We start from the raw sequence: 26,376 nt of genomic DNA on the forward strand, positions 1-26,376 counted from the left end.
ATGCAAGGAAAACCAAGATTCAAAAGACAGCCAAGCATCTTAATATTATTCCCCCCTTTTCCACATTCCAACCATGGCTCGATCTCTGTATCCCAGAACCCTGTTGTTCTCAAGTTGTGTATATATCATTATTTACCTCTGTCTCACTTAGCCCATTGAGACCTGTTTTACATTCCCTTTTAATCAAAAGTGCAAAGTGCTGAATTGAAGTGTCACAGTAGAATTCAAAGATAAACCCATATTAATTCCAGCCCTCTCCATCTCCAGTCATGAAACAATAGAGCATATTCCTTTAAATATCCTGTCAATATGCATTATAGATTGTTAGGAACACAAAAATCAGGGTAGCCAAATATTCTTTGAGGAGTCCTGGTGTGGCGCTGTGAGTTTATGCGCCAGACTGCAAAGCTATTTGAACTTCAAGGTTGGTGGTTCAAGCTCACCAGCTGCTCCTTGGAAACCCTATACAGGGTCGCTATGGGTCGGAATCGACTTGATGGCACTTAACAACAACAAACATTCTTTGAACAAAGATAGAAGTGTTGTTGGTGTTGTTAGGTGCCACCGAGTCAATATCAACTCATAGCAACCCTCTGCACAACAGAATGAAACGCTACCTGGTCCGACCCCAACCTCATAGTCATTGTTACGCTTGAGCCAATTGCTGCTGCCATGGTGCCATTCCGTTTAGTTGGGCATCTTCCTCTTTTTCACTGACCCTCCACTTTATCATGCATGATGTCCTTCTCCAGGGTCTGGTAGATGTGACTAGTACTTTTTCCTTCATATTGCTTATTGATAATTTCATATCTGTGTTTCCTTATTGCTTGCACATCTGTTTTCCTTATTCTTATATTATAGAATTATAAATAAAAACAAATTTCAGATGTTTCATTTAAAAATAATTTTTTTAGAATGTAAATTTGTTGGGGAATTCCACATATTCTCTTTTTCTCCAAAACATCCAGAAAACCAATCCATTCTCTCTTTCTAGTTGCAACCACCACATTTTTCTTACATGTATGTTTTTCTTCTCTGAATTTTTTTCTGTCATCTTTTGTAATCTGATACAGACCTTTGTTATTGTTGTTTGTTTGATTGGTTGGTTTGATAATTATTTTGCTAGTTATTGGAGAGAGTTATTGAGTAAAACAATTAAAATCATTAGGAAAGTTATAAAGGTTAAAAAAAAAAACTCAGTAGTTTTAATTATGGTTGGCTCTGTTTCGTATTAAAATATAAATGAGACTGGATATTTGAAAATGTTTGCATAGCTCTTCTGTTTTTCCAGTATGCTTCTAATTTGCCATAAGTCTCAATTATTAAGTCCTTATTATGTGTCACAGCACTAAGTGCTTTATGTGCACTATTTTTTATTTAGTCATCACAACTAGGTACTAATACATCTATTTACCTCAAAAAGAAATGGAGACTTACAGAGGTTAAATGACTTGGATAAGTCCTGGCGTTCATACATGGCAAGCTTTGAGCCCATGTCAGGATGACATTGAAGTGTGGACTTTACTGCCTCACTTGTGTTATCTGTCTTGGTAATATCAGCAGTCCTGTGAGGTAGAAAATTATGATTTCCAGGACTGATTGGTAGCTACTCTAAACCAGACAGTGAACTGGCCAGCGTCTGTTATGATTGGCCGATGTCTGGACTGAATAGTTATGTTAGTTGGTGTAAGCCCTGACATTACTGTAAAGTTAGGCTGATGGGAGTTAAGTAAAATATTTAGAGGCTTGTATAATATTAATATGTGAATATCATATTTGAGTTCTTATAATAAAACATCATTTAAAATCAGTATCTATTGACTCTACTTTTACTGAAATTAGAGGCTACCTTCTATAGCTTTGACAGTTTCACAGTGCCCAAAGTATTGATGTTCAACAAATAAAAGTTGAATAAATGGATGTTTAAATGCAATTGTTAATGTATTCAAAAGCTGAATTTTTTTCCCTTTAGGCCAGAAAAGGGAGAACTACCATTGTAATAGCTCACCGCTTGTCTACAGTTCGAAATGCTGATGTCATTGCTGGTTTTGACGATGGGGTCATTGTGGAGAAAGGAAATCATGATGAACTCATGAAAGAGAAAGGCATTTACTTCAAACTTGTCACACTGCAGGTATACTTTAGCTTTAGCATTTTCCAAAGTTATCTCAGATATAAGCTGATTTTGCTGTTTAATGCTATAAGAAATGTTACTATATTTCATCATCTTGAAAAGTATGAAAATTACTTGGAGGATGCAAAGTCAGACTAGTCCTTTTAGATTTTATGTGTCTGAAGAGGAGGGAAGATAAAGAAGGATAATTCAGGAAAATTAAACAAAAGTTTTAAAAGGTTTAAATCAGAGCTTCAATACAGTAGTCACTGAACACTTGAATATTGTTAATCTGGATTGTGTTAAACAGAAAATACAGCCCAAATCCTGTAGATTTAGTATAAAGAACGTTAATGTATCTCATTAATAATTCTTATATTGGATATATGTTAAAATGGTAATATTTTGATATAGTGAATTAAATAAAATATACAAATAAAATGGCTTTTTTATCTCTTCATTTTTTAATGTGTCTACTAGGAAATTTAAAATGACAGATGTAGTTCTTATTCTTAGCATGTGTCTGCTGATGGCATTTTCCAAAGTAAACATGATTGAACTGAACAACAAAAGGGATGATTAGATAATAAAATACATGGAATGGATGCCACGTAATTTGAGCATACTTACTTAGTGATTATAATTTTAAAATGTATCACAAAACAGCAAAAGCAGTTCTACTCTATCTGTTCCTGTAATTTTTTAAATTATAATTTTCTTCTTGATTGTCAATGTTTATAGCTAGTTTTCATTGCCTAGCTAAGACTGACCAGATTATGCACATTTCTTGCATATTTTAGACAAGAGGAAATGAAATTGATATAGAAAGTGCAACTAATGAATCCAAAAGTGAAAGTGATGCCTTGGAAATGTCTCAAAAAGATACAGGATCTAGTCTAATAAGAAGAAGATCGACTCGCAAGAGTATCAATGCACTACCAGACCCAGACGGAAAGCTTAGTTCAAAAGAGGCCCAGGTATGGAGGAGGATGTAGAATATTATGTCATAAATCCTCCCATTGTGGTTCCCTGGTTTGGTATGTTGGGCTTTGGGTGGGATTGGAGACAGAAGGGGATATCTGGAATCCTGTCCTATCCTCTAGAGTGCTCTATGCCCCCAAATCTCGACATTGAGAATCAATATAAAATTTTGGAATGAGATTTAAAAAACTTTTTATTGTGAATTGAGTGAAGGTTTACAGAGAAAATAATCTGTTTTGCATTTACAAAATCATATACTTTGCTTTACTACAATGATTGCAATCCCTTCCATGTACCATCAGTTAACAGTTGTTGTTGTTAAGTGCTGTCAAGTCCTTGAATGAGAATAAGATATTTTTATTAGAATTTATATTGTGAAGAGATTATAATAGGTCTTCACATATCAAAACTTCTCTTTATCCATACTTGGAGATATTGTTGTGTTCCAAAATCCAGGAAGAAGTAAATTTTTATGGAAACATTTCTTATTTCTTAAAAAATATAGAAATGATTAATTCATCAGTACTTTTATTTGTAGCTAGCCATCAATTGGTAAGGAAATAGGAATAAGATATTTCCATTAAAATTACTTTTGTATTTAGGGAAGTTTATACCTTTATTTATTCAATCAGTTAAGTATGAATTATTTTTTTAATTGACCCATTTTGTGTTATCCAGGATGAAAATATCCCACCAGTTTCCTTTTGGAGGATCCTAAAGTTGAATAAAACGGAATGGCCTTATTTTGTGGTTGGCGTACTTTGCGCCATTATAAATGGAGGTCTGCAGCCAGCATTTTCAGTAATATTTTCTAGGATTATAGGGGTAAGTGTTTAGATACATTTGTTTAGATTTACTTGTAAGTTTTGACCAAAGAATGAACTATGTATGATTGTATAACAAAATCACAAATAACAAAATGTACCTTCATGTGAAACTAGGCAGATTGAAGAAGTCTTGTTCAAAATAGATAAATTCAGTTTTGTATACGCCTTTGTCCTAGCAGTAGATTTTTGGTTGTTTGTTTGTTTTACTTTTTATTGTGAATTGAGGAAGGTTTACAGACAAGATCATCAAAGTTTTACGTTCAACAAATCCTACACTTTGTCTCAGCTCAATGATTGCAATCCCCTCCTTGCAACAGCAGTTATCCCAATTCCTTCCTATAATTCCTATTTTCATTCCATTCTCCTTCCCATTCCTTCTTGTTTGTCCTTAGGTAAATATTGCCCTTTTGATACTGAATGGTTGACCATTCCACAGTGAACATACCTTACTAATGTTGTCACACCTATATTTCTATCAACCAGTTGACTGAAAATTGGACCACGAGGATGAGTTTGATTCCAAATCTGAAGGGTGTTCTAGGGCCGTATTATACGGTTCTTCCAGTCTCGTTCTGATCAGTAAAACTGGTCTTCTTTCTTTTTTTTTTTCTTATAATTTTGAGTTTTGTTCCACATTTTCTCAAACTGTATCCAGGACCCTGTAATATGATCCTTTTCAGAGCTGTTGTAGTGTTATCTGGGCATCTGGTTCTTCTGGTTTTAGGGTCATGATGACTGATGTTCCATTGGTCCACTGAACCAGTTGATTCCAAGCAGCTTCAATTTTCATCACTCTTCTTCCTTGCATGGAGACACCAATATTGAACCTTAGATGACCACTCATGAGATTTTAATATCCCATTTACTGCTTACCAAAGTAGGATATAGAACATTGTGTTTGTGGATTATGTTATGCCAATTGTTCATGGTGTCCCCTGAGACAATGGTTCTGAGCCCCCAGGCCCAGCAACTCATTGCCTTAAGGTGTTTGATAATATCTAAGCAGTTTTCATCATTTTGCCAGCTGTATACTTTATCACATTCTTAGTGTGTTTGCAGCAAAGGTAAACACCCGTATACAAATATCCTCTTTCAAACTCTTATAAATTTGTAAGTATACTCCCACTCTCTTTTCCATACCCATTTAGCCTGTCTCTGTCCAAGAATCTACCCTTCAGAATACTGTTGTGTATTTGACACTATTTCCCTGAATCCCTTTTAATCCTTGCATACCTCTTTGTGTCTTCACCTGTCTTCATCATTCTTTTGCCAACCTCCTCCTCCTTGTATATTGGCCTCCCTGTCACCCAAGCTAACATGTGAATTACTTTCCCTCCTGTCCCACCCCTGGCAACCATAAAAGAGTATTTCTTTTAGCATGAATACTTTTTCTTGAGTTTTTACAATAGTGGTCTTATGCGATATTTGCCCTCTTGTGATTAACTAATTTTGCTCTGGCACTGTGTGTTAATGCACTGGACTGCAAGGTCAGTTTGAACTGCAAAGTCAGCAGTTCAAGCTCACCAGCTGCTCCTTGGAAACCCTATACAGGGTCAATAAGAGTCAGAACCAACTTGATGGCACTTAACAACAACAACTACTTCCTCCAGGTTCATCCACATTATTTCACAAGTTAATCGTTATTCTTCAGTGTTGCATTGTATTCCATTGTGTATATATTTCAAAGTTCATCCATTCTTCTATTGATAGAAATTTGGGATATATCCACCTTTTTGCTATTGTGAATAGTGCCGCAATGAACATAGGTATACATGTATCTATTCATGTCGTGGCTCTTGTTTCTTGTGGCTATATACCAAGTACAGGGATTGGTGAGTCATAACCATATTTCTAGTTCCAACTTTTTGAGGAAGTGCCATACCATTTTCCACAGTGGTTGAACCATTTTACAATACCATCAGCAATGTAAGATGGTCCCAATCTTTCACCACCATTTGTTATTTTATGGCTTTTTTAAAACTTTGATATTAATCTGAGATGAGATGAAACCTCATTGTTGTTTTGATTTGCATCTCTCTAATGGTCTGGCACTGTGGGCTAATGCGTCAGACTGCCAAAAATTCATTTGAATTGCATGGTCGGTGGTTCAAGCTCACCAGCTGCTTGGAAACCCTATACGGGGTCCTATGGGTTGGAATCGACTTGATGGCACTTAATAACAACAACAATGGCTAATGATTGCAAATATGTCTTCATATGTTTGTTGGATGCTTGAGTATCTTCTTTGGTTTGCCCGTGTCCTATGTATCATTTTAAAAATTGGATCGTCTTTTTCCTTGTAGAGGTGTTGTAGTTTTCTATAAATTTTAGATATTAGTCCCTTGTCTAACATGTCATTGCAAAAAATGTCTCTTTCAGTGTGTGGGCTTTCTTCATACTCTTTTGATGAAATCTTTTGATGCATATAAGTGTCTACTTTTTAGGATGTTCCAGTCATCTTCTTTGTCTTCTGTTGTTTGTATGTTTTTAGTTATGTTTAACAATATACTTATGCCATGTATTAGATCCCCTACATTTGTCCTTGTTTTATCATTGATGATCTTTATAGTTTTAGCTTTTACATTGGATCTACATTGCTTTATATATGGTGTGTGATATGGGTCTTGTTTCATATTTCTGCAAATGGATTTCCAATTTTGCCAGCACCATTTGTTGAAGAGACTATCTCTTCCCCATTGAATATGTTTTGGCCCTTTGTTAAAAATCAGGTGACTGTATGTAGATGGATTTACTTCTGGATTTTCAAATCTACTGATAGATTTTTTGTTGTTGTTGCACCAGTACCCCAGTCTGTTTTGACCAATGTGGCTGTGTAGTCGATTTTGCAATCAGGAAGTAAGACACCATCAAGTTTGATTTTCTTCTTAAGTAATGCTTTGCTTATCTGAGTTCTCTCTCCTTCCCATATACATTTAGTGATCGCTTTTTCCATCTCTTTGAAGAATGACATTGGAATCTGGATTGGGTTTGTATTATATCTATAGATTGCTTTGGGTAGTGTTGACATTTTCACAGTGTTGTCTTCCTGCCCATCAGCATGGTATATTCTTTATTTTTGTAAGTCTCTTGTTTTCTTGTGGTACTGTTTTGTAGTTCTTTGCATAGGTCTTTTGTTTTTCTGATTAGATGTATTCCTAAGTATTTTATTTTTTGGGGGGCTATTGTAAATGGTATTGTTTTTGTTATTTTCTTTTCAGAGTTGTCTTTATTAGTGTAGAGAAATCCAACTGACTTTTGTATATTTATCCTGTACTCTGCCACTTTGATGAATCTTTCAATGAGTTCCAATATTTTCTTGCTGAGTCTTTGGGATTTTTTATGTATAGGATTATATCATCTGCCTAAAGAGACAGTTTTACTTCTTCTTTTGCTATGTTGAGTGCTTTTAATTTCCCCCTTTTTTGCCTTATAGCTCTGGTTAAGACTTCCAAAACAATATTGAATAGAAGTGGTGATAAAGGGTTTCCTTGTCTGGTTCCTGTTCCCTAAGGGAATGCTTTCAGTTTCTCTCCACTGAGAGAAATGTTGGCTGTTGTATTTGTATGTATGCACTTAATTACGTTGAGTAATTTCCTTTCAATTTCTGTTTTGTTGAGTATTTTTATTAGGAGTTGGTTACTGGATTTCTTGAAATGCCTTTTCTGCATCAATTGATATGATCATGTGGTTCTTTTCCTTTCTTTTATTTATGTGTTGGATTACACTGATTGCTTTCCTAATATTGAATTATCTTTGTATCACACTTGGTCATGAAGCATTTTTAAAATAAATATACTGTTGAATTATATTGGCTAGGATTTTGTTGAAATTTTTTGCATCTATGTTCATAAGAGATATTGGTCCATAATTTTCTTTTTTAGTGATGTCCTTGTCTGATTTTAGTATAAGGGTTTTGTTTGCTTCATAAAACGTATTTGGGAGTTTTTTCATCTTTTTTTATGTTCTGGATTAGTTTGAGTGGAATTAGTGTCAGCTCTTCTTTGAATGTTTGGGAGAATTCACCAGTAAAGTCATCTAGACACAGACTTTTTTTTGTTAGGAGATTTAAAATTTCCTGATCACTTTTTAAAAATTTTGTTATACGTCTATTCAAGTTTTTATACCATTCTGTATTAGTCTTGGTAGGTTGTGTTTTTCTAAAAATTTGTCTTTTACTTATAGAATTTCAAATTTGTTGGAGTACATTTTTTCATAGTATTCTGTCATTGTCATTTTTTATTTCTGTTGGTTCTATTGTGACTTTTGTGTGGTATTTGTATCTTTTCCTTTTTTGTTATGCATATTTGTATTGTCTTTTCTTTTAGATTTGCCAATGGTTTGTCAATTTTATAAATCTTTTTTTTTTTTTTTTTTGCCTTATAGCCGAAAGAACCAACTCTTGTGTTATTCTTTCTATTTTTGTTTACTATTTCATTTATTTCTGCTCTTTATTATTTCTTTTCTTCTGGAGGCTGTAAGCTTACTTTGCTGCTCTTTTTCTAATTGTTGGAGATGTTGTGTTAATAGTTGATTTTGGTTATTTTTTTCTTTTTGGATGTGTGTGTTTATTTATATAATTTACCCAGCTGGCACTGCTTTTGCTCTGATCCAAAGGTATGAGATGGTTTTTGTTCTCATTTAATTCAAGAAAATTTTTGTTTTGTTTTTTATTTGTTGTATTACCCAGTAGCTTTTAAGCTAAGGTGTTACTCAATCTCCATGGTTTTTTGTTTTTGTTCCTTAATCTTCCTATTGTTAATTTCTAATTTGATAACATTATGATCTGAAAAGATGCTTTGTAGTATTTCAATATTTTTAAATTTATTGAGGCCTGTTTTGTGACCTAACATATGATTTGTTCTGCAGAATGCTCCAGGTGCACTGGAAAATAATGTGTATTGTGCTGTTGTTGGGTTGAGTACTCTGTATAAGTGTATGAAGTCACATTGATTGATTGTGTTGTTTAGTTCTTTTGTGTTTTTGTTGAGTTTCTTTCTAGTTATTTTGTCCTTTATCAAAAGTGGTGTATTAACATCCTCTAATATTATTGTTGTTGTTGTTGTTAAGTGCCATCAAGTCAGTTCTGACCCATAGTGACCCTGTGTAGGGTTTCTAAGGAGTGGCTGGTGAGTTTTGTAGAATTGTCTATTTCTTTCTTCAGTTGTATTAGAGTTTGATTTATGTATTTTGAGGCTCTTTCTGTATTTTGAAAAGAGCTCTGGTAGTGTAGTGTTTATGAATCATGCTGGGAACCTTCAGGTCAGCAGTTTGAAACTACCAAGGTCCCGCGGGAGAAAGATGAGGCTTTCTGCTCTTGTAAAGATTTACAGCCTCAGAAACCCTGTACAGGGTTGCTATGCGTTGGAACTGACTCCACAGCACATAACAACAACTACTGCATTTTGAGGCTCTTTCATTGGGTGAGTAGATATTATGGTTATGTGTGCTTGTATAATTGACCCCTTAATCATGGAATAATGTCCTCCTTTGTCTTTTATGCTAGTTTTTGCCTGAAAGTTTATTTTATCAGAAATTAATATGACCACTCCTGTTCATTTTAAATTGCTGTTTGCTTGATTTTTTTCCCCCCATCCTTTGGTTTTTAATCTATTTTTATCTTTGTGTAGAAGGTGTGTCTCTTATAGACAACATATTGAAGAATCCTATTTTCTTATCCATTCTACTACTTTCTGTCTCTTGACTGGATCACTTAATCCATTGACATTCACTGTAATTATCAACAGGTATGAATTGATTGCAGTCATTTTGCTCTGTGTGTGTGCGTGTGTGTGTGTGTGTGTGTGTGTGTTTTGTGGTTCTGCTGGTTCTTTGTTCCAAATAATTTTCTGTGCTGAGTTTATTTTGTTTGTGAATTTTATTGTCAATTTCTTCATTTCTGTTGTTTTAATGTTTACTAAACCTTTATGGTTTTACTTTTTCTTGATTTGATGTGAAAGTGTACTAATTTTCTTTGAGGATACCCTGTAATTTATTAATTTCTTCCCCAGTTTAAAACAGTCTGTTTTATCTTGAAATCTACTTTACTTCCTCACCATTTGTGTGAAATGACATGAAACAAAATGTGTAGGACTGTTGAATGGAAAACTTTACTCTTTTTTGTGTGGTTAGTCTACCTAAAAGTTTGTTCATACATTGATATCTCTGGTTCCCTATTTTCAGTCTTTTAGGTTTTTTTTTTTTTTTTTTTTTTTTTCACTTTGGATATTTGTGTATCTGGATTGAATTCTGGGTGGTTTTGCTTTGTATGTCAATCTCAAGTTGTATATTCTCAGTCCCAACCCACTTTAGTGTGCCTCCCACCACCCATAGGACAGGAGCTTTACAGGGATGGTACGTGGGGGGCTGGCCACACCTCTGGTCACCAGGGTAATGTGGAGTACAAGAAGAAAATTCAAGCTAAGTGTGACACACCTGGCCAGCAAACACAGATCATCTGTCTCTTTGATTTCCCCTCCACCACATGTCTGTTCAGCTGCTTCTCTTTGCAGGTTTGGAGCAGGCCTCATCAGACACTTTGATGGGACTCACAACTGTACTGTTCACCTTCATGTAGCTCCAACTGCACAGAGAGGGGGAGTTTCACTTGGGTGTATGTGGGTGGTATATGCAACCATGCCTCAGTTGACTAGGGGAGTATGGGGACAAAGAAAAAAATCACACATTTATCTCCATGAGTTACTGCTCTGTTTTTACAATGCCAATATGCTGTCTAGTCTCTGAAAACACTTAAGATGGTCACATGTCATCTGATCAGCAAGCTCAGATATCACCAGTTGCCTCTGTGTAGCTTTCTCTCCTTGTAAGCATTCAGTCCACTTCTCTATCCTTTCATCTGAAGCTCAGAGTTCCAGGATTATCATCTGCATCGATTTCATTTGGTTTTCTGTATCTGAGTTGTAGAGGATTAGTGTAGCCTCACTGCCTAATCCACCGTCTTGTCCATAATACTAGCAATAAGATTTTTTTTAAAAAACTTTTATTGCAAATTTCTGGGTGAAAGTTTCCAGAGCAATTCAGTTTTTCATTCAATAGTCCTACACATTTTGTTTCATGCCATTTATTGCAATCCTCAGTTTTCTCTTGTAAAATTAGAAGTATTGTAGGACACACCCAGGGAGACTTGCCTTATATCAGATCTGAAAGAATTATAGGATGTTACATTCCACTATGAATCTGCTTAAAACTGATTGCTTATCGTATCAGATCACATCATAGGGGGTCATTACATAACTGTCAAATCACTGAGAATCAGGGCCAAATCAAATTTACACATATTTCGAGGGAGAACACAATTCACTCAATGATGGTACCTAAATATAATTTTTTTGAAATTTCTTTATCAGTTATAATGTCATTTTTTCTTCAGAAAGATTTTCTGGCTCTGTATTTTGATCACTTATTTGAGCTACTCTGTCTTATTTCTTTATATGAATTGAGGTTGTCTGTTGCCAAGGGACATTGTAGTGTTGCTGTATTTATTTTTAACTGGTGAATGTATGTTGGTCAAACTCAGATAAGCACTGGACTGACAACCACAAGGTCAAACCCACCAGCTGCTCCTCAGAAAGCCTATGCAAGGCTGCTGTGTTTTGCAATCAACTCGATGATGACAACAACAACAAAAGTTGGTGTGATTTGCCCAGCTGTTTGTTTTGTGTTTTGTTTTGTTTTGTTATATCAAAGTGAGTGGACAGGATGTACTACTTTTCTTACTAGCTTGGTAGGACTTAGGTCTGTACCACGTATCTCTTGGTGGATGTGATAGAGAATGAATGGAAATATGTGCATTGTTCTCTCTGTGTAGAACAGTTGAGGGCAGGTTGGTCTGGTCTTGGCTGCTATGTGTCATTGATAAGGTGGCACAGAAGCAGGCGGTGGCCCTGCAGGAGATAGTTGTGGCTGGACAGTATGGGCACTGTTGTTTACTGATTACCAGTTACCAGTGTGGTTGCTAGTGTGTTTCTGTGTGAGCAGAGCTGATTGTCAGGTTGTTGTCCCATCTGAATGCTGTGTGCAAAAATTCAACAGGGCCTTGTTGTATCAGTCAGTCCAGTTATCAATTTAACATTTCATTTGTCTCCTTGTTTGCTTATTTCATTCAGTTTCTGTTAATTGATATTTGATCCACTTCTTTAACCTGTCCTCTGAAGCTCAATGTTCCAGGATTATCATTTACATCTGTTTTATTTGGTTTCTTATGTCTATGCTGTAGAAGGTCTAGGTAGCTTGTCTGCTAGTCTGCCATCTTACCAGAAATCTTGGCAATAGGTTTTTAACATAGTGACCTTGCCCATGACCTTGAAATAGTCAATAAAAAACTGGTCAGATGACTTTCCCATACTTGTCACACTTCCCATACTGCTCCAGTATGTAAAGAGTTACTTGTGTGTTTGTCAGGCCCTACTTTAGGAGAACTGTTCTCTAACATATAGAGATGTGAGCAGGTATGCCATCCTTGTTAGGATTAAAATTAAAAAGGAATATCTTGTGTGGCACTGTGGGCTAATGCGTTAGACTGCAAAGTCATTTGAACTGCAAGGTTGGTGGTTCAGCCTCTCCAGCTGCTCCTTGGAAACCCTATACAGGGTCGCTATGGGTCGGAATCGACTCGACGACATTTAACAACAACAACATCAACATCTCCCTAAAGATTGCAGTTGACATTTGTTGGTTGCACCTGTTTATCATGATGGGATTTTCAATATACAGCTTAAATCTGAGCAGAAATGCTTTATGTTTAGTATCAGTTGTTCATACATCAAGCTGGGAGGCTCCCTTGCATCATAACTGCTGAAAATGAGATCACTGACTATAAGAATCATAGACCAAACACAAACTTTGTATTTTAAAAAGAAAACAAAAGAGATATTCAGGTGTACTCAGGCTTAAGTGACATACACAATATTTAATGTATTCATTCAAGAAATATTTAGTGTCTTCTCTGTGCCAGGCAGCTCTGGTAGCGTAATGGTTACGAAACAGGCTGCTAACCTCAGGGTCAGCAGTTTGAAGTTACCAGCTGTTCCACGGGAGAAAGATGAGGCTTTCTGCTCCCGTAAAGATTTACAGCCTTGGAAACCCTGTACAGGGTCACTGTGGGTTGGAACCGACTCCACGGCACTTAACAACAACTGTGCCAGGTACTGTTCTAGGTGCTAAAAAAAAATGCTGGGAAGGAAAGAAAGAGCCTGATTTCATGGAGCATTTGTTCTAGACAGAGGTCAGCAATTTTTTTCTATAACAGATCAAATCATCAGTATTTTAGACTTTGCAGGTTATGTAGTATCTTTTGCAAATACTCAGTTCTGCCATCATAGTGCATAAGTAGCCATCGGCAAGATGTGAACAAATATGCATGACTCTTTTCCCTTAAAACGTTATAAGAATATTTGACCAGTGATCTCTAGTTGGTTGATTCCTTTTCTAATATATGTTGCAGGTAGGGAGGCAGACAGAGGCACCATCATATAAAAAATGGAATGGATCACTTAGGAATAGGTTTATGTGTAATAAAAGTTTAATTGATCAATTTCATGATTTTCTTTTACAACTGTAGTCTAGAAGTAGATAATCAGATGTGTTATACTTTGTTGTTGTATATTGTCAAGTTGATTCCAACTCATAGCAACTTTGTATACGGTTTCAGATAACAGCTGGTGAGTTTGAACTACTGACCATGTGGTTAGCAGTCCAGCGCCACACTAGGGCTGTAGCTTATAGACATTGGGTGTGTAACCAGCACACTGCTTTATTTGATGATGTATGCTATAGATTTTAATAATGTGGCCTTTAAACCAGACTGTTGTTGTTGCTATTAAGTGCTGTTGAGTTGGTTCCAACCCATAGTGACCCTTTATAGGATTTCTGAGGAGTGGCTGGTGGGTGTGAACTGCCAACCTTGCAGTTCAAACTGACCTTGAGATCCAGTGCATTATCATACAGAGCCACACCAGGACTCCTTGAATCAGATTGTCTGGGTTTATATCCTGGGGCCATCACTCGCTAGCTATCTTACCTTGAACAGGGTAGTAACCCTCTCTGTTTTGGTGTTCCTCTGTGTAAAATGGTGGTAATAATAAACCTCAGATGTGATGTGAGGATAAAATGAATCATATATGTGAATTTGCTTAGAATAACTCCTGGCACCAAGTAAGACTTCTCTCATTAATTGTTAGCTATTATTTTTGTTGGTAGGAAATAAATTTCATTTACTTGCTTGTAAAACTTTTTTTTTTTGCTTTTGTAAAGCATATGGTTGTCTAGATTGGGTTTGGACTGTGTGTCTGTGACAAGACTAATTTGATCCACTATGAAGGAAGATGTGTATTTTCTTTTCCTGTAAAGTGGTTACATCTGACATACTCTATTAGTCCTTTTTTCCATCTTTGGGAAGGTCTTCACATAAGGAACCCTGATGGCTTAGTGATTAAATACTCAGCTGCTAAACAAAACATTGACAGTTTGAACCCACGAGCTACTACTTGGGAGAAAGATGTAGTAGTTTGCTGCTGTACAGGTTACAGCCCTGGAAAGACTTGGGAAACCTATGGATCAGTTCTAGTCTGACCTGTAGGGTTGTTATGATTCAGAATTGACTCAGTAGCATACAACAACAACAACTCCATCTCTGGGATGGTCTCCATGTATGGAGTTAGGTCAACTCACCGCCCTACAAAGGATATATGCTCCAGGATCTTCCTTTCTTTTTGAAATGCCTGAGCTAAGTAAGTGAGTGACCACTTCTCTTTGGTTCAACAAAATCACATCCACAGATTTTCTTCACACACTTTGGAGTAATTGAAAATATCCAAATTGTAATACAACAAATTGTTATACAATGTAGTTCTCCACCGAAGAGAGAGAAAAGAATGGTTTCATTTTTACTTTACACAGTACGTGTGGCATTTGTAGCATTCATTCCTCCAAAATAGTGCATGGCAGAATGTGGGTACCTTTATGGTCAGCATTAGGACACTAAGACTCACTTCAGCCCTGAGTACTGTACTTTGATAGACAATGGGTATTTTCCAGAAAGCTTCTTTTTTTTTTTCAGAAAGCTTCTTCTATTAAGGAACTGAACCCTTTTAAATATTTTCTTACAGGTTTTTACAGAAGTTACTGATCCTGACACAAAACAACATAATAGCAACATGTTTTCACTATTGTTTCTAATCCTTGGAATTATTTCTTTTATTACGTTTTTCCTTCAGGTAAATGTGTACATTTTTACTTTATTCATTTTGGAGAATGCATTATTATTCAATTGGAATTTCTAAACATCTATTTCACTTTAAGGAGTGCAAGTGTAACAGTGCTTAAAGTGCTTGACTGCTAATCAGAAGGTCCATGGTTTGAACCTGTCAGCTGCTCCATGGAGACAGATATGGCAGTCTTTGGCCATAGAGATTTACAGCCTTTGAAATTCTATGGGGCAGTTCTACTCTGTCCTCTAGGATCACTATGAGTTGAGATCAACTCAGTGACAATGGGTTTGACTTTTGATTATAGAATTTGCTTTTCAGTAGCATTATTTCTTTATTGACTTCGTTGTTAGCACCCAAGTTTCTTAGACATTTTTTAAAGCAAAGATGTTTTGCTTTCTCTAGTCTTCCTTGCTTGCCTCCTTCCCACTTCATTTTCCAGCACTTAAAATATTAAAATCAGAAGGAACAGTGTTTGACCAAATATAGTGACTGAGAATGAAAGCTTGAACTCAAAAATGGGATTTGGATGAACCCTGGAAGTTTGGATACAAGTACTGCCATTCAACTTAAATAACTGAAAGAAATGACTTCCGTATTCAAAAAGCAAAAATATCAACAAACAAAATCCCATAAGCAAGTCACACAGAGTTAAAAATATAATTGAAAGAAAAATTGTTATTCCATTTTTACTAAGGAAAAAGGAACTCTTGATGATGGAAGAATGTCATCCCTCAAATTAGTATACCCACCTGCTTCTGCTGGCCTTGTTAGGGACAATTCCAGTTTCTTGAACAATAGAATCTGGTTCATTGGCAGACGCTGTTGTTGTTAGGTGCCATTAAGTCTGTTCTGACACATAGTGACCCTACATATGACAGAATGAAATACTGCCAAGCCCTGCACCATCCTCACAGTTGTAATGTTTGAGCCTATAAACTCGTCAGTGAGATGTAGGAATAAAGCTAAGCTAGTCTGTCAGCTCACTGAGGCATGGCAGTGGAAGCCCTCAAACTGGGGTCTCCATCTAGAGTCCGCAATTAATATGAGAGGACTTCAAAAAGTTTGTGGATAAACAGAATTGTTTTCCACTGTATACACAGTCATAGAAATACAGATAACCCTTGAGACCCTGCTGAATAAATTATGGGATGTGTTCTTCCTTACAGGGCTTTACATTCGGCAAAGCTGGAGAGATCCTCACCAAGCGGCTCCGATACATGGTTTTCAGATCGATGCTGAGACAGGTATGTCCATTAAAGAGTACTTTCTGAGATGTGTGGGTTCCCAGGAGGGGCCTTATGGCCAGGCCATGGGAACACTGTCAAGTTGTTCAGGCCATGAACCTTTGTATTGGTTTCTCCCCCAATTTCATCCAATAGGAACAGTTAACCAACCTTCCAGGTGCAGGCTCAGAGGCTGAATGATGAGCACAGAGAATGGGGTCATTGAGAGACAACAGGGAGCTGCCAGAGTAGATTAATCTCCAGCCTTTTCTTCTTAGCAGCATGGGCAGAGTGGATACAGACATTTTTTCTGTATCTCTCATGCCTGTTGTACCGTTCCCTTTTCTCCTGGAATACCCAGGACACTAGTATTTCTACTCACCAAGGGATGCCCTCTCTTGCCACAAAACAAAATTCATCCCATAACCCATTTCCTTACTGTCCATAGTCTTTGCTAGACTTGACTGATGCACTAATTTGAGCCACAGTGTTACCAGCTGATAATGCTTAATGAAATGCCATATTTTACACTAACCACTTGCCATTGAATAAGATGAATCTCCAGATGGATGTCCCAGGCATGTCAGGAGTCCTTAGACCCTAGCTAAGAAGCATGGTTTGCTGTGTTAGGATTTCCAGGCAGCAGTCATACTTTCCCAGCTGCCATTGGGAGCCCAGTTCTTCCCCACTCTTACCACCCACCACCTTTCAGAAAGATAACATACAAAGGGGCTTCAATTCTGTTTTCCATAAATTTTTTGAAGTCACCATGTATTAATTGCTGGTGTGGCACTGTAAGCACAAAACTGCTAGGTTAGTGGTTCAAACCTACCAGCCACTCCCTGGAAATCCTATACAGGGTCACTGTGAGTCGGAACCAATCACTTAACAACATAACAATAATGACCAAGAGCTAGGACTGACTCTGATGGGTAAGAGCACACTATGTGATGGGGGATTCTGTCTTAAGACTCTCGGGTCAAATTGTATTTATATATGAGATTCCACTTAGGCTCCAGGTCAACCTGTGCCCCATCACCCCACCAGCCTTGAGGCCAACTCTTAGGTTCATTATACTTTAGGAGCTAAGCTAGTGGTTTGTATAAATTATAAAGTCCAACAAACACAAATGATGTACTTTTGGCATGCAAGGTATAGTACTAAATATTGTAAGGCATTCAAATATGAATGATGCCTGTCTTCAAGGAAGTTACAGTCTTTGAACAGGGTAAACCCCACAAATATTTAAACATATTATAAAGCAAATTTATGCTTGCTAATAGGAGTCTTGATGTGTGGTGTGCTAAAGGATAAACACTAGACCTCAAGGTTGTCCTGTGAACCACAAGACCAGCAGTTCAAACCTATTAGTCACTCCTCAGAAATGCTATACTGGGTTGCTATGAGTTGGAACCAATTTGATGGCCATAAACAACCCCATAATGAATTACAGTGATTTGTTTTCCTTAAATTAATTTTTTTCTTAAATAAGGCTGTTGTTGTTAGGTGCTATGTCAATTCTGACTCACAGAGACTCTGTACAACCGAAACGTTGTTTAGTCCGATGCCATGCTCGCAATTGTTGTAGACTTGAGTCCATTGTTGGCTGCCACTGCATCAATCCAATTCGTTGGGAGTCTTCCACTTTTTCACTACCTTCTATTTTACCAAGAATGATGTCTTTCTCCAGGGACTGGTCCCTCCTGATAATATGTCCAAAGTATGAGAGCTGAAGTCTCACAATCCTGGCTTTTAAGGAACATTCTGGCTGTACTTCTTCCAAGACAGACTTGCTTATTTTCCTGTTTAAATGCAAATCACCAATTCTGATTATTTCTTAGAACCACAGTTATCTTTGTAGCAGACAGAAATTTTGTACTTCAAATTTACAATCCTGTTAGTATGTGTGTATTTAAAAATTACATGGTTTATATCAAATGCTAAATTTTAATTTCAATTGTTTTGTTGATTTGTTTTAAACCTTATTTATTCTGCTGTGAACTAAAGTAATCTAACTGAAATGCTTAACATTCCCAGAACTGAATTGTCAATTCTCTCTTCCCTACAGGACTTAGCCTTTACAAGTCTCCTGTTGTTGTTGTTGTTGTTGTTAAGTGCCATCGAGTCGGTTCCGACCCATAGCGACCCTGTACAGGGTTTCCGAGGGTGTAAATCTTTACGGGAGTAGAAAGCCTCATCTTTCTCCCGCGGAGCGGCTGGTAGTTTCGAACCGCTGACCTTATGGTTCGCAGCCCGATTCGTAACCACTACGCTACCAGAGCTCCTTTACTTGTCAGTAAATGGTAGCTCCATTCTATCAATGGCTTGGGTCAGAAACTTTGGAGTCATCCTTGGCTCTTCTCTCTGTTCAATATTATAATATTACAACAACCTCCAATCTAGTATGTTTACTCACAGCAGACAGTCGTGCTTCTAAATAAACTTAAATCATTCCCCTCTGCTTAAAACCTATTGAAACCTACCCGTATCTTTCAGAGTGAAAGATCTGGAATCTTTATAAGACCATGTACAATGTGGTGCTTTTTAGATAAATGACAGCCCATCAGGCATTCTTGCTAGTGTACGAACAGACTAAATATGCCTTGTCTCAAGAACTTTGCATTTGCCATTTCTTCCTTTTTTCATATATTCTCTTTATCCTTCCCTTCACTCAGGTCTTTGCTCAGAGGCTACCTCTCTGTCCCCTTCCCAGTCATTGGAATAGCGCCATCTCTGTTTTCTTTTTCTTCATAGCATTTGTTACCATACTTACATGTTTATTTGTTCCTATGGTTCTCATCGCTAGAATCTAAATTTCTTGAAAGCAACAACATTGTTTTTTGTACACTTGTGTAGATTTAATACTTTGAAATCATGTCTGGAGCTGAGTAGGCATTCAGAAATTTTTGACAAGTGAATTTATCTATTTATGTGTTTCTCAAATATCTACCAAGTCCCTAATCTTTGTCAAATCCTGGTGCTAAAAAATGCAGAAAATATAGTAACAAAACTAACCCGGTCACTGCCTTTGTAGAAGTAAGAGTTTAACAAGTATGGCTTGAAGATAAAAATAATTTTTTGTCCCACAGGATGTAAGCTGGTTTGATAACTCCAAAAACACTACAGGAGCATTGACCACCAGACTCGCCAATGATGCTGCTCAAGTTAAGGGGGTATGTGCTACCATCCTGTTGGGACTTGGCCTCAGGGTGAAACTCATTTTCTCATTACAGGTGTTAGTTATCATCATTAAGGAAGAGTAAACAGACTGTAACCTATATATTGTATCATGTGATAGGTAGCCCAAATGTTAGCTATTTAAACATAATATACTATACAGCATATAAATAACTTCAAGGATTTTTGTTTGTTTGTTATTTGCTATATTCTCCATGCCATTAACAAAATGCATGTAATGAAAAATAATTATTTAGAAAAGGAAGTATTTATCAGGATACCATGCTGTATCCATCTATTTTAATGTGCAATTAATAGAAAATTGGACATGGATCAGAGACATTCCTTAAGGAGATACTGCATGATTTAATAAGGAAAGACCAATTGAAAAACAAGGACATCATGTTTGATAAAGTAGAAGGTCAGTGAAAATGAAAGAACCCCTCAGTGAGATGGATTGACACAATAGTCACAACATACCAAGGTTTATGAAGATGATACTCCACCACAGAACCAGGCAATGTTTTATGCCAAGATTGCCATGCGTCAGAGCTGAGCAGGTGCCAACTAAAAGCAACAGGAACAATATAAGTGGATAATGATTTAGCATTGGAAATTTACACTGTTCTCAGTTTCATTTGATTATCTGACTCTTTGCATTTACAGAGCTTGCTTTAGTGATTGTACTTTGATTAATGAAGATTTATTCGTATTAGAAAATCAGAAGAGATAGAAATAAATACTTGACCTGTAAATAATCTTGTGTTTTCAGAATTTATTCTGAAGTTATGGAAATGATTATTTTAGAAGCCCAATAAACTTTCGAGTGTACCTTTACTTTTTATTTAATAACTGAGAAGATATTTAATAGGTTTTCATGAAACTCAATTATTATACTCAAAGAAAATTTAAGCATGACTTTAAAGGTAATATAAAAAGTGTCTCTCTAATTTATTTTTGTTTTTCAGGCTATAGGTTCCAGACTTGCTGTAATTACCCAGAATGTAGCAAATCTTGGGACAGGCATTATTATCTCCTTAATCTATGGTTGGCAATTAACACTTTTACTCCTGGCCATTGTGCCCATCATAGCAATAGCAGGAGTTATTGAAATGAAAATGTTGTCTGGGCATGCACTGAAAGATAAGAAAGAGCTAGAAGGTGCTGGGAAGGTGAGTCAAACTGAAGGTGATTGCTTGCCTAAGTAGACTAAAATATTTCAATCTGTGTTGTTTTGTTACTAGTACTTACAGAAAATAAGAGGAAGACCCCCAGCAAGATGGATTGGCAAAGTGGCAGCATCTGTGGGCTCAAGCGTGGCAACAATTGTGAGGTTTGCCCAGGATCAGGCAGTGTTTCGTTCTGTTCTGCATAAGGTCGCTATGAGTCGGTACTGACTCGATAGCCAGTCAGTACTGACTCATAAGCGACCTAACAACAACAAACAGTACTTACCATGAGCTGAGAATGTTTTTATGACAGTTCCTCAAAGCATTCTCACTTGATACTTGCTCAGCAGATTAGAAGCTCAAAACAATGAATAAAATCAATCCTTAGGCTCACAGGTTGACAAATAATTCCATTTTAACAGGTTTTTTTTTTTTTTTTTGTGTGTGTGTGTGTGTGTGTGTGTGTGTTTTCCACACTCTTCTCCCTTCTTTTCTTTCAGGTTGCAAACTCTGACAGTTAGGCTTTAATGTCATATTTCTATCTGTTGAATAAGAAAGTGATCTGCTACCTGTGGTTGTTGTTAGGTGTCATTGAGTCAGTTGCAATTCATAGCAGTCCTGTGCACAACATAATAAAATACTGTCCTGTTCTTCACCATCCTCACAATTGTTTCTATGTTTGAGCCATTGTTGCTGTCACTATGTCAATCCACCTCACTAGGGGTCTTCCTCTTTTTTGCTGACCCTCTACCCAAACGTGAGATTCTCTAGGGACTAGTTCCTCCTGACAACCTGCCCAAAGTACGAGAGACAAGGTCTTGCCATCCTCCTTCTAAGCAGCACTCTGACTATCCTTCCAAGATAGATTTGTTCATTATTCTGGTAGTTTATGATATTTTCAATATAATTCTCCAACACCATGATTCAAATTCAGTGATTCTTCCACAGTCTTTTTATTCATTGTCCAATTTTTACATGCTTCTGGGACAATTGAAAATACCATGACTTGGGTCAGGAGCACCTTAGTTAGTCCTGAAACTGACATGTTTGCTCTTTAACAATTGAAAGAAGTCTTTCTTAGGCAGCAGATTTGCCTAATGCAATACACTGTTTGAATTATTGACAGCTACTTCCATGTGTGTTGATGGAGGAGCCAAGCAAAATGAAGTCTTTGACAGCTTCAGTCTTTTTTTCCATTTATCATGATGTTAATTGTTAGCTTGTTGTTGTTAGTGCCATCGAGTCGGTTTGACCCATAGCAACTCTGTATAGGGTTTCCAAGGAGTAGCTGGTGAGCTTGAACTGCCAACCTTGTAGTTCAAACCAACTTTGCAGTCCAGCACATTAACCCACACCAGGACTCTATTTATTTGCTTAGTAGTGAGGATTTTTGTTATCTTTGCATTGAGGTGCAACCCATACCAATGATGGTTTTTGATCTTCATCAGTTAAGTATTTTAAGTCCTATTTGCTTTCAGCAAGCAAGGTTGTATCATCTGCATATTGCAGGTTGTCAGTGAGTCTTCCTTCATTCCTGATGCCTCCTTCTTCTATAACCCAGCTTCTTCAGTCTTCATGAATGCTATTTATAATCAGAAAAATATAAACATTTAATTTTAACCATATATGTAAAATCCACACAACCCAAAGCTTGAGACCAGGAGGATTAGATGGTGCCTGGCTTCCATGACCAACTATCCTGATCAAGGGCACAATAGAAGGTCCTAGATAGAATGGGAGAACATTGTACCACAAAACTCAAATTCCTAAAACTTACTGGACCGATAGAGATTAGAGGAACCCCTAAAATTATCTCCCTAATATGCCTTTGGGCCTGGAACAGAAACCACTCCTGGAGGTCAGTTTTCAGACAAATAATAAATTGGTTTATAAAATAAACAGTATCATCTGTGAATACTGTGCTCCTTTAAATAATCAACTGGTAGTGGTGTTTGTGTGTCGTAGAGTCAGTCCTGCTGTTAATCTTTACGGGAGCACAAAGCCTCATCTTTCTCCCATGGAACAGCTGGTAGTTTTAAACTGCTGACCCTGAGGTTAGCATCCCGACTTAACCACTACACTACTGGAGCTCCGTAATAATCAACTATATAACCCCAAATAGTCAACATTTACTCTGAAGCAAGGATGAGAAAGTAAAGAGGGGCAGGGAAGCTAGATTAATGGAAACAGAAATCATGAGAAAAGTGCTGGTGGTGGTTATGTGCCATGGAGTTGGTTCCGACTCATAGCAACCCTGTACAGGGTTTCTGAGGCTGTAAATCTTTATGGGAGCAGAAAGCCTCATCTTTCTCCCGTGGAACAACTGGTAGTTTCAAACTGCTAACCTTGCAGTTCACAGCCTGATTCGTAACCATTAAAACACTATTGGCACACAATTTTTATAAAAATTGTTAAACAGAACTAATTTTCTGTTAAACATCTAAAACACAATAAAATATTATTTTTGGTAAACTGTGTGTGTATGTGTATATCTGTATATGGATATATATATATACACACACACATACATTTATGTGTGTTGTTAAGTATTGTCGAGTGGGTTCTGACTCATAGTAACCTTGTGTCGAGTTTCTGAGGGGCTGTTGGTGGGTTTGAACCACTGACTATGTGGTTAGCAGTCCAGTGCTTATCCTACAGCAGCACACCAGGGCTCCACATATGCATATATGTATAAAATAATTAGAAACTTAAAATGTGGCCACAGTTGGAGAAAGAGCACTGCAATTTTGCCGTTTGGACTTTAGACAAATGCCTTCAACTGCTTAAGCCTTAGTTTCTCTTTTTGTAAATAGGAGATTGAATTAGCTGATCTTCCTTCTAGGCCTAAAACTCGTATTTGATAAATTACTTAAAATACTTTTCCATATAGAAGAAGCCCACGGGTAGTGAAAAATAATATGTAATAATAAATTTAAATTTTGAAGTCATTTTGGGGGGATTCAAATTAATTGCTACTGATTGTTCTTGTGCCTCTAAGTGACTCACTGATCTCTGTTACAGATCGCTACTGAAGCAATAGAGAATTTTCGAACTGTTGTTTCTCTCACTCAGGAACAAAAGTTTGAACATATGTATGCTCAAAATTTGCAGGTACCATACAGGTAATAATCATTGGAGAGGGAGGTGGGAAGTGGTTGAGTTATTCAATCATCAGATTTGTTTCCAAGAAGACGGCTTTGCTTAGAATTTAGGGAACAGGTGGAAAAACTACTAGAAGGGACCAACTGTACAACCCTTGTAATTATTCCAAGAGAGAAATGACAGGACCCTGAACTAAACAAGGACATATCTGGGGGAGACAATATCTGGAGTAAGTAACTGATAGGAAAAGGAAGAAGAGAGGATCTTGCATATGATTGTCTAGCATTAAATTTGGATTACGACCCTGTTATAGGAAATAAGAAATATAAGATGGCTTGTGGCTCTAGTCTGGAATGTGAGTTCTTTATGTAATGTAAAATTTGGGATATCTGGGATACTGAGATGATGGTAGTGCTTCCTGGGGATGCCTTTCCTTCTTTTTACCCCTTTTCCAATGGCATCCTTCAGTTCTTCCTTCAATGAACGCATCCCAGGTGGATACCTATCATAAGTGATGTGAGAATGGACAAGCCCAACCTACTTGAGTCTGTTTCTTTAACAGTAAAAGTAGGTTAGACCTTATTGATGGGTTAAAATTCCTTTTTCCCTCTTGGTAATTGTGAAACACAAAACAAAAGCCAGTTGTTTTTGAGTCATTGCTGACTCATGGCAACCCAGTAGAGCAGACTTTGCTTCACAAACTAGCATCTTTTCAGTGGCTGTGATCTTTGGAGGTAGATTACTGGACCTTTCTTTTGAGGCTTCCCTGGGAGGATTTAAATGACAACCCTTCAGGCAGGGACCCTTGGTAGTAGAAGAGCCCTTTGGTGTTTTTTTTTTAAATGGCGTTTGAAATCCCAATATATGAAATAGATAAAAGCAGAGTTGATTTGGCCAAAACAGACTAGGAAGCCTTGAATGCTGCCCCATTACCAGTCTGTTCTTAGCCACATCTACACAGTATTAAAGGAGCCATGGTGCTGTAACAGTTAAGTACTCAGCTCTTAACTAAAGGTTGATGGTTCAAACCCACCTAGTGGCTCCACAGGACAAAGATCTGGCAATCTGCTTGTATAAGATTACAACCTAAAAAACCGTATGGAGCAGTTTAACATGGGGTCTGTCTGTATTGGAATCAATTCCACGGGGGCACCTAACAACAACACAGCACTGAGATCCATCTAGCTAAATAATTTCAAGAATGTCAACCTTTGTCAAGCCTACTCTAACTCCCCAAAGAATGAAATGCTTCCTCTTTTCTTCCCACACACAACATGTTGTTCCTAAAGTACCTCTCTTACAAAAATATTTATCCAACTCAGCTTCCAATTCCTCAAGGGCAAGAACGTGCCTTATTTATTTCCCTTTGCATCACTGATGCCCAGCTTAGTCATTGCAACTGTGGGAGTTTGGCAGATATGTTGATGAATGCTTACTCTAGAGTATATACATGTTATGTGTCCAAAGTGAGAAAGAAAAGACAAGCACTTTCATTTCTTCTAATCTCCTATCAAGTTTCTCAAGTTCACTGGCTCATTTTACCTTTACATCAGTTCTTTGAGGTATAGTTAATTCTACATTAAAGATAATAGGCTCAGACAGTGAACAATTTCTTACATTAGCACAACTGGTAAGTGCTAAAAAGGATCCCTGGTAGCATAGTGGGTAACAAGTTGCTTACCACAAGGTCAGCAGTTTAAATCCACCAGTGGCTCCATGGGAGAAAGATGAGGCTATAAAGATTTATAGCTTTGGAAACCCTATTCAGGGTCACTCCAAACTTAGTTCTTTGGAAACTAAACCTACTTGAATCTAAAACACTTCTGTGTTCCACTGTGTAATTTTAAAAATATTTTCTTTACAGAAACTCTTTGAGGAAAGCACAAATCTTTGGCATCACATTTTCTATTACTCAAGCAATGATGTATTTTTCCTATGCTGGCTGTTTCCGGTTTGGTGCCTATTTGGTGGCAAATAGGTTAATGATTTTTCAGGATGTTCTTTTGTAAGTATTGGGTTGATATTTATGATTAAACTGTAAAATAAAGCTGAGATAAATATGCCTAATGTCTGGCTATAAAGCCCCACTGTGAAATTTCATTAATAGAATTGATGGTTCAGAAAGTTGCATTTTGCGTTTGGGTCTCAGTATATTACTGATGAAATAGCTCTGTTTCATAGTGGGGATTGGAGACTTCGTCTTTCCACAGTTCTTACTCACCTCTATCTGACCTTTCCAAGTCAGTGAATGGCTGGGGGTAATTTAGAGGCTTCCAGAAGTCTTTGACATTTGTGAAGAAGTCTAAGCAAGGATCCTTTTAGAAAGCTTTCAGAATGGGGGCAGCTAACATACAGAATGTGGAACAATAAATTTTGTAAGTGATGAGATATTCCAGGATAAATTTCCTTGCTTAGAGAAGCATAGTTGGAAGGTTAAGAACTGGAGACATTCAGAAATAATGGAAGAGAAGCTGGATTGGGATTTTTTCTTTTGTTACATTGTGGTAAAGCAGAAAATTATACCTTGATCAGGAAAAAACAGTCTTTTTTTTTTTTTTT

The 26,376-nt window shown here is 37.0% G+C and overlaps 1 protein-coding gene across 1 annotated transcript in view; it reads left to right on the forward strand.

Moving 5' to 3' along the window:
• Positions 1-26,376, forward strand: part of ABCB1 (ATP-binding cassette, sub-family B (MDR/TAP), member 1) — a 127,860-nt gene that overhangs the window by 80,248 nt on the left and 21,236 nt on the right. The window contains exons 16-24 of the mRNA XM_006834398.1: positions 1,973-2,134; positions 2,914-3,090; positions 3,773-3,919; positions 15,045-15,152; positions 16,313-16,390; positions 19,459-19,542; positions 20,515-20,718; positions 23,737-23,837; positions 25,682-25,822. Of these exons, the coding sequence (XP_006834461.1) occupies positions 1,973-2,134; positions 2,914-3,090; positions 3,773-3,919; positions 15,045-15,152; positions 16,313-16,390; positions 19,459-19,542; positions 20,515-20,718; positions 23,737-23,837; positions 25,682-25,822 (1,202 nt within the window). The remainder of the gene's footprint in view (positions 1-1,972; positions 2,135-2,913; positions 3,091-3,772; positions 3,920-15,044; positions 15,153-16,312; positions 16,391-19,458; positions 19,543-20,514; positions 20,719-23,736; positions 23,838-25,681; positions 25,823-26,376) is intronic.

Source organism: Chrysochloris asiatica, unplaced genomic scaffold (genome assembly GCF_000296735.1).
Source record: "Chrysochloris asiatica unplaced genomic scaffold, ChrAsi1.0 scaffold00010, whole genome shotgun sequence".
Lineage (NCBI taxonomy): Eukaryota > Metazoa > Chordata > Mammalia > Afrosoricida > Chrysochloridae > Chrysochloris > Chrysochloris asiatica.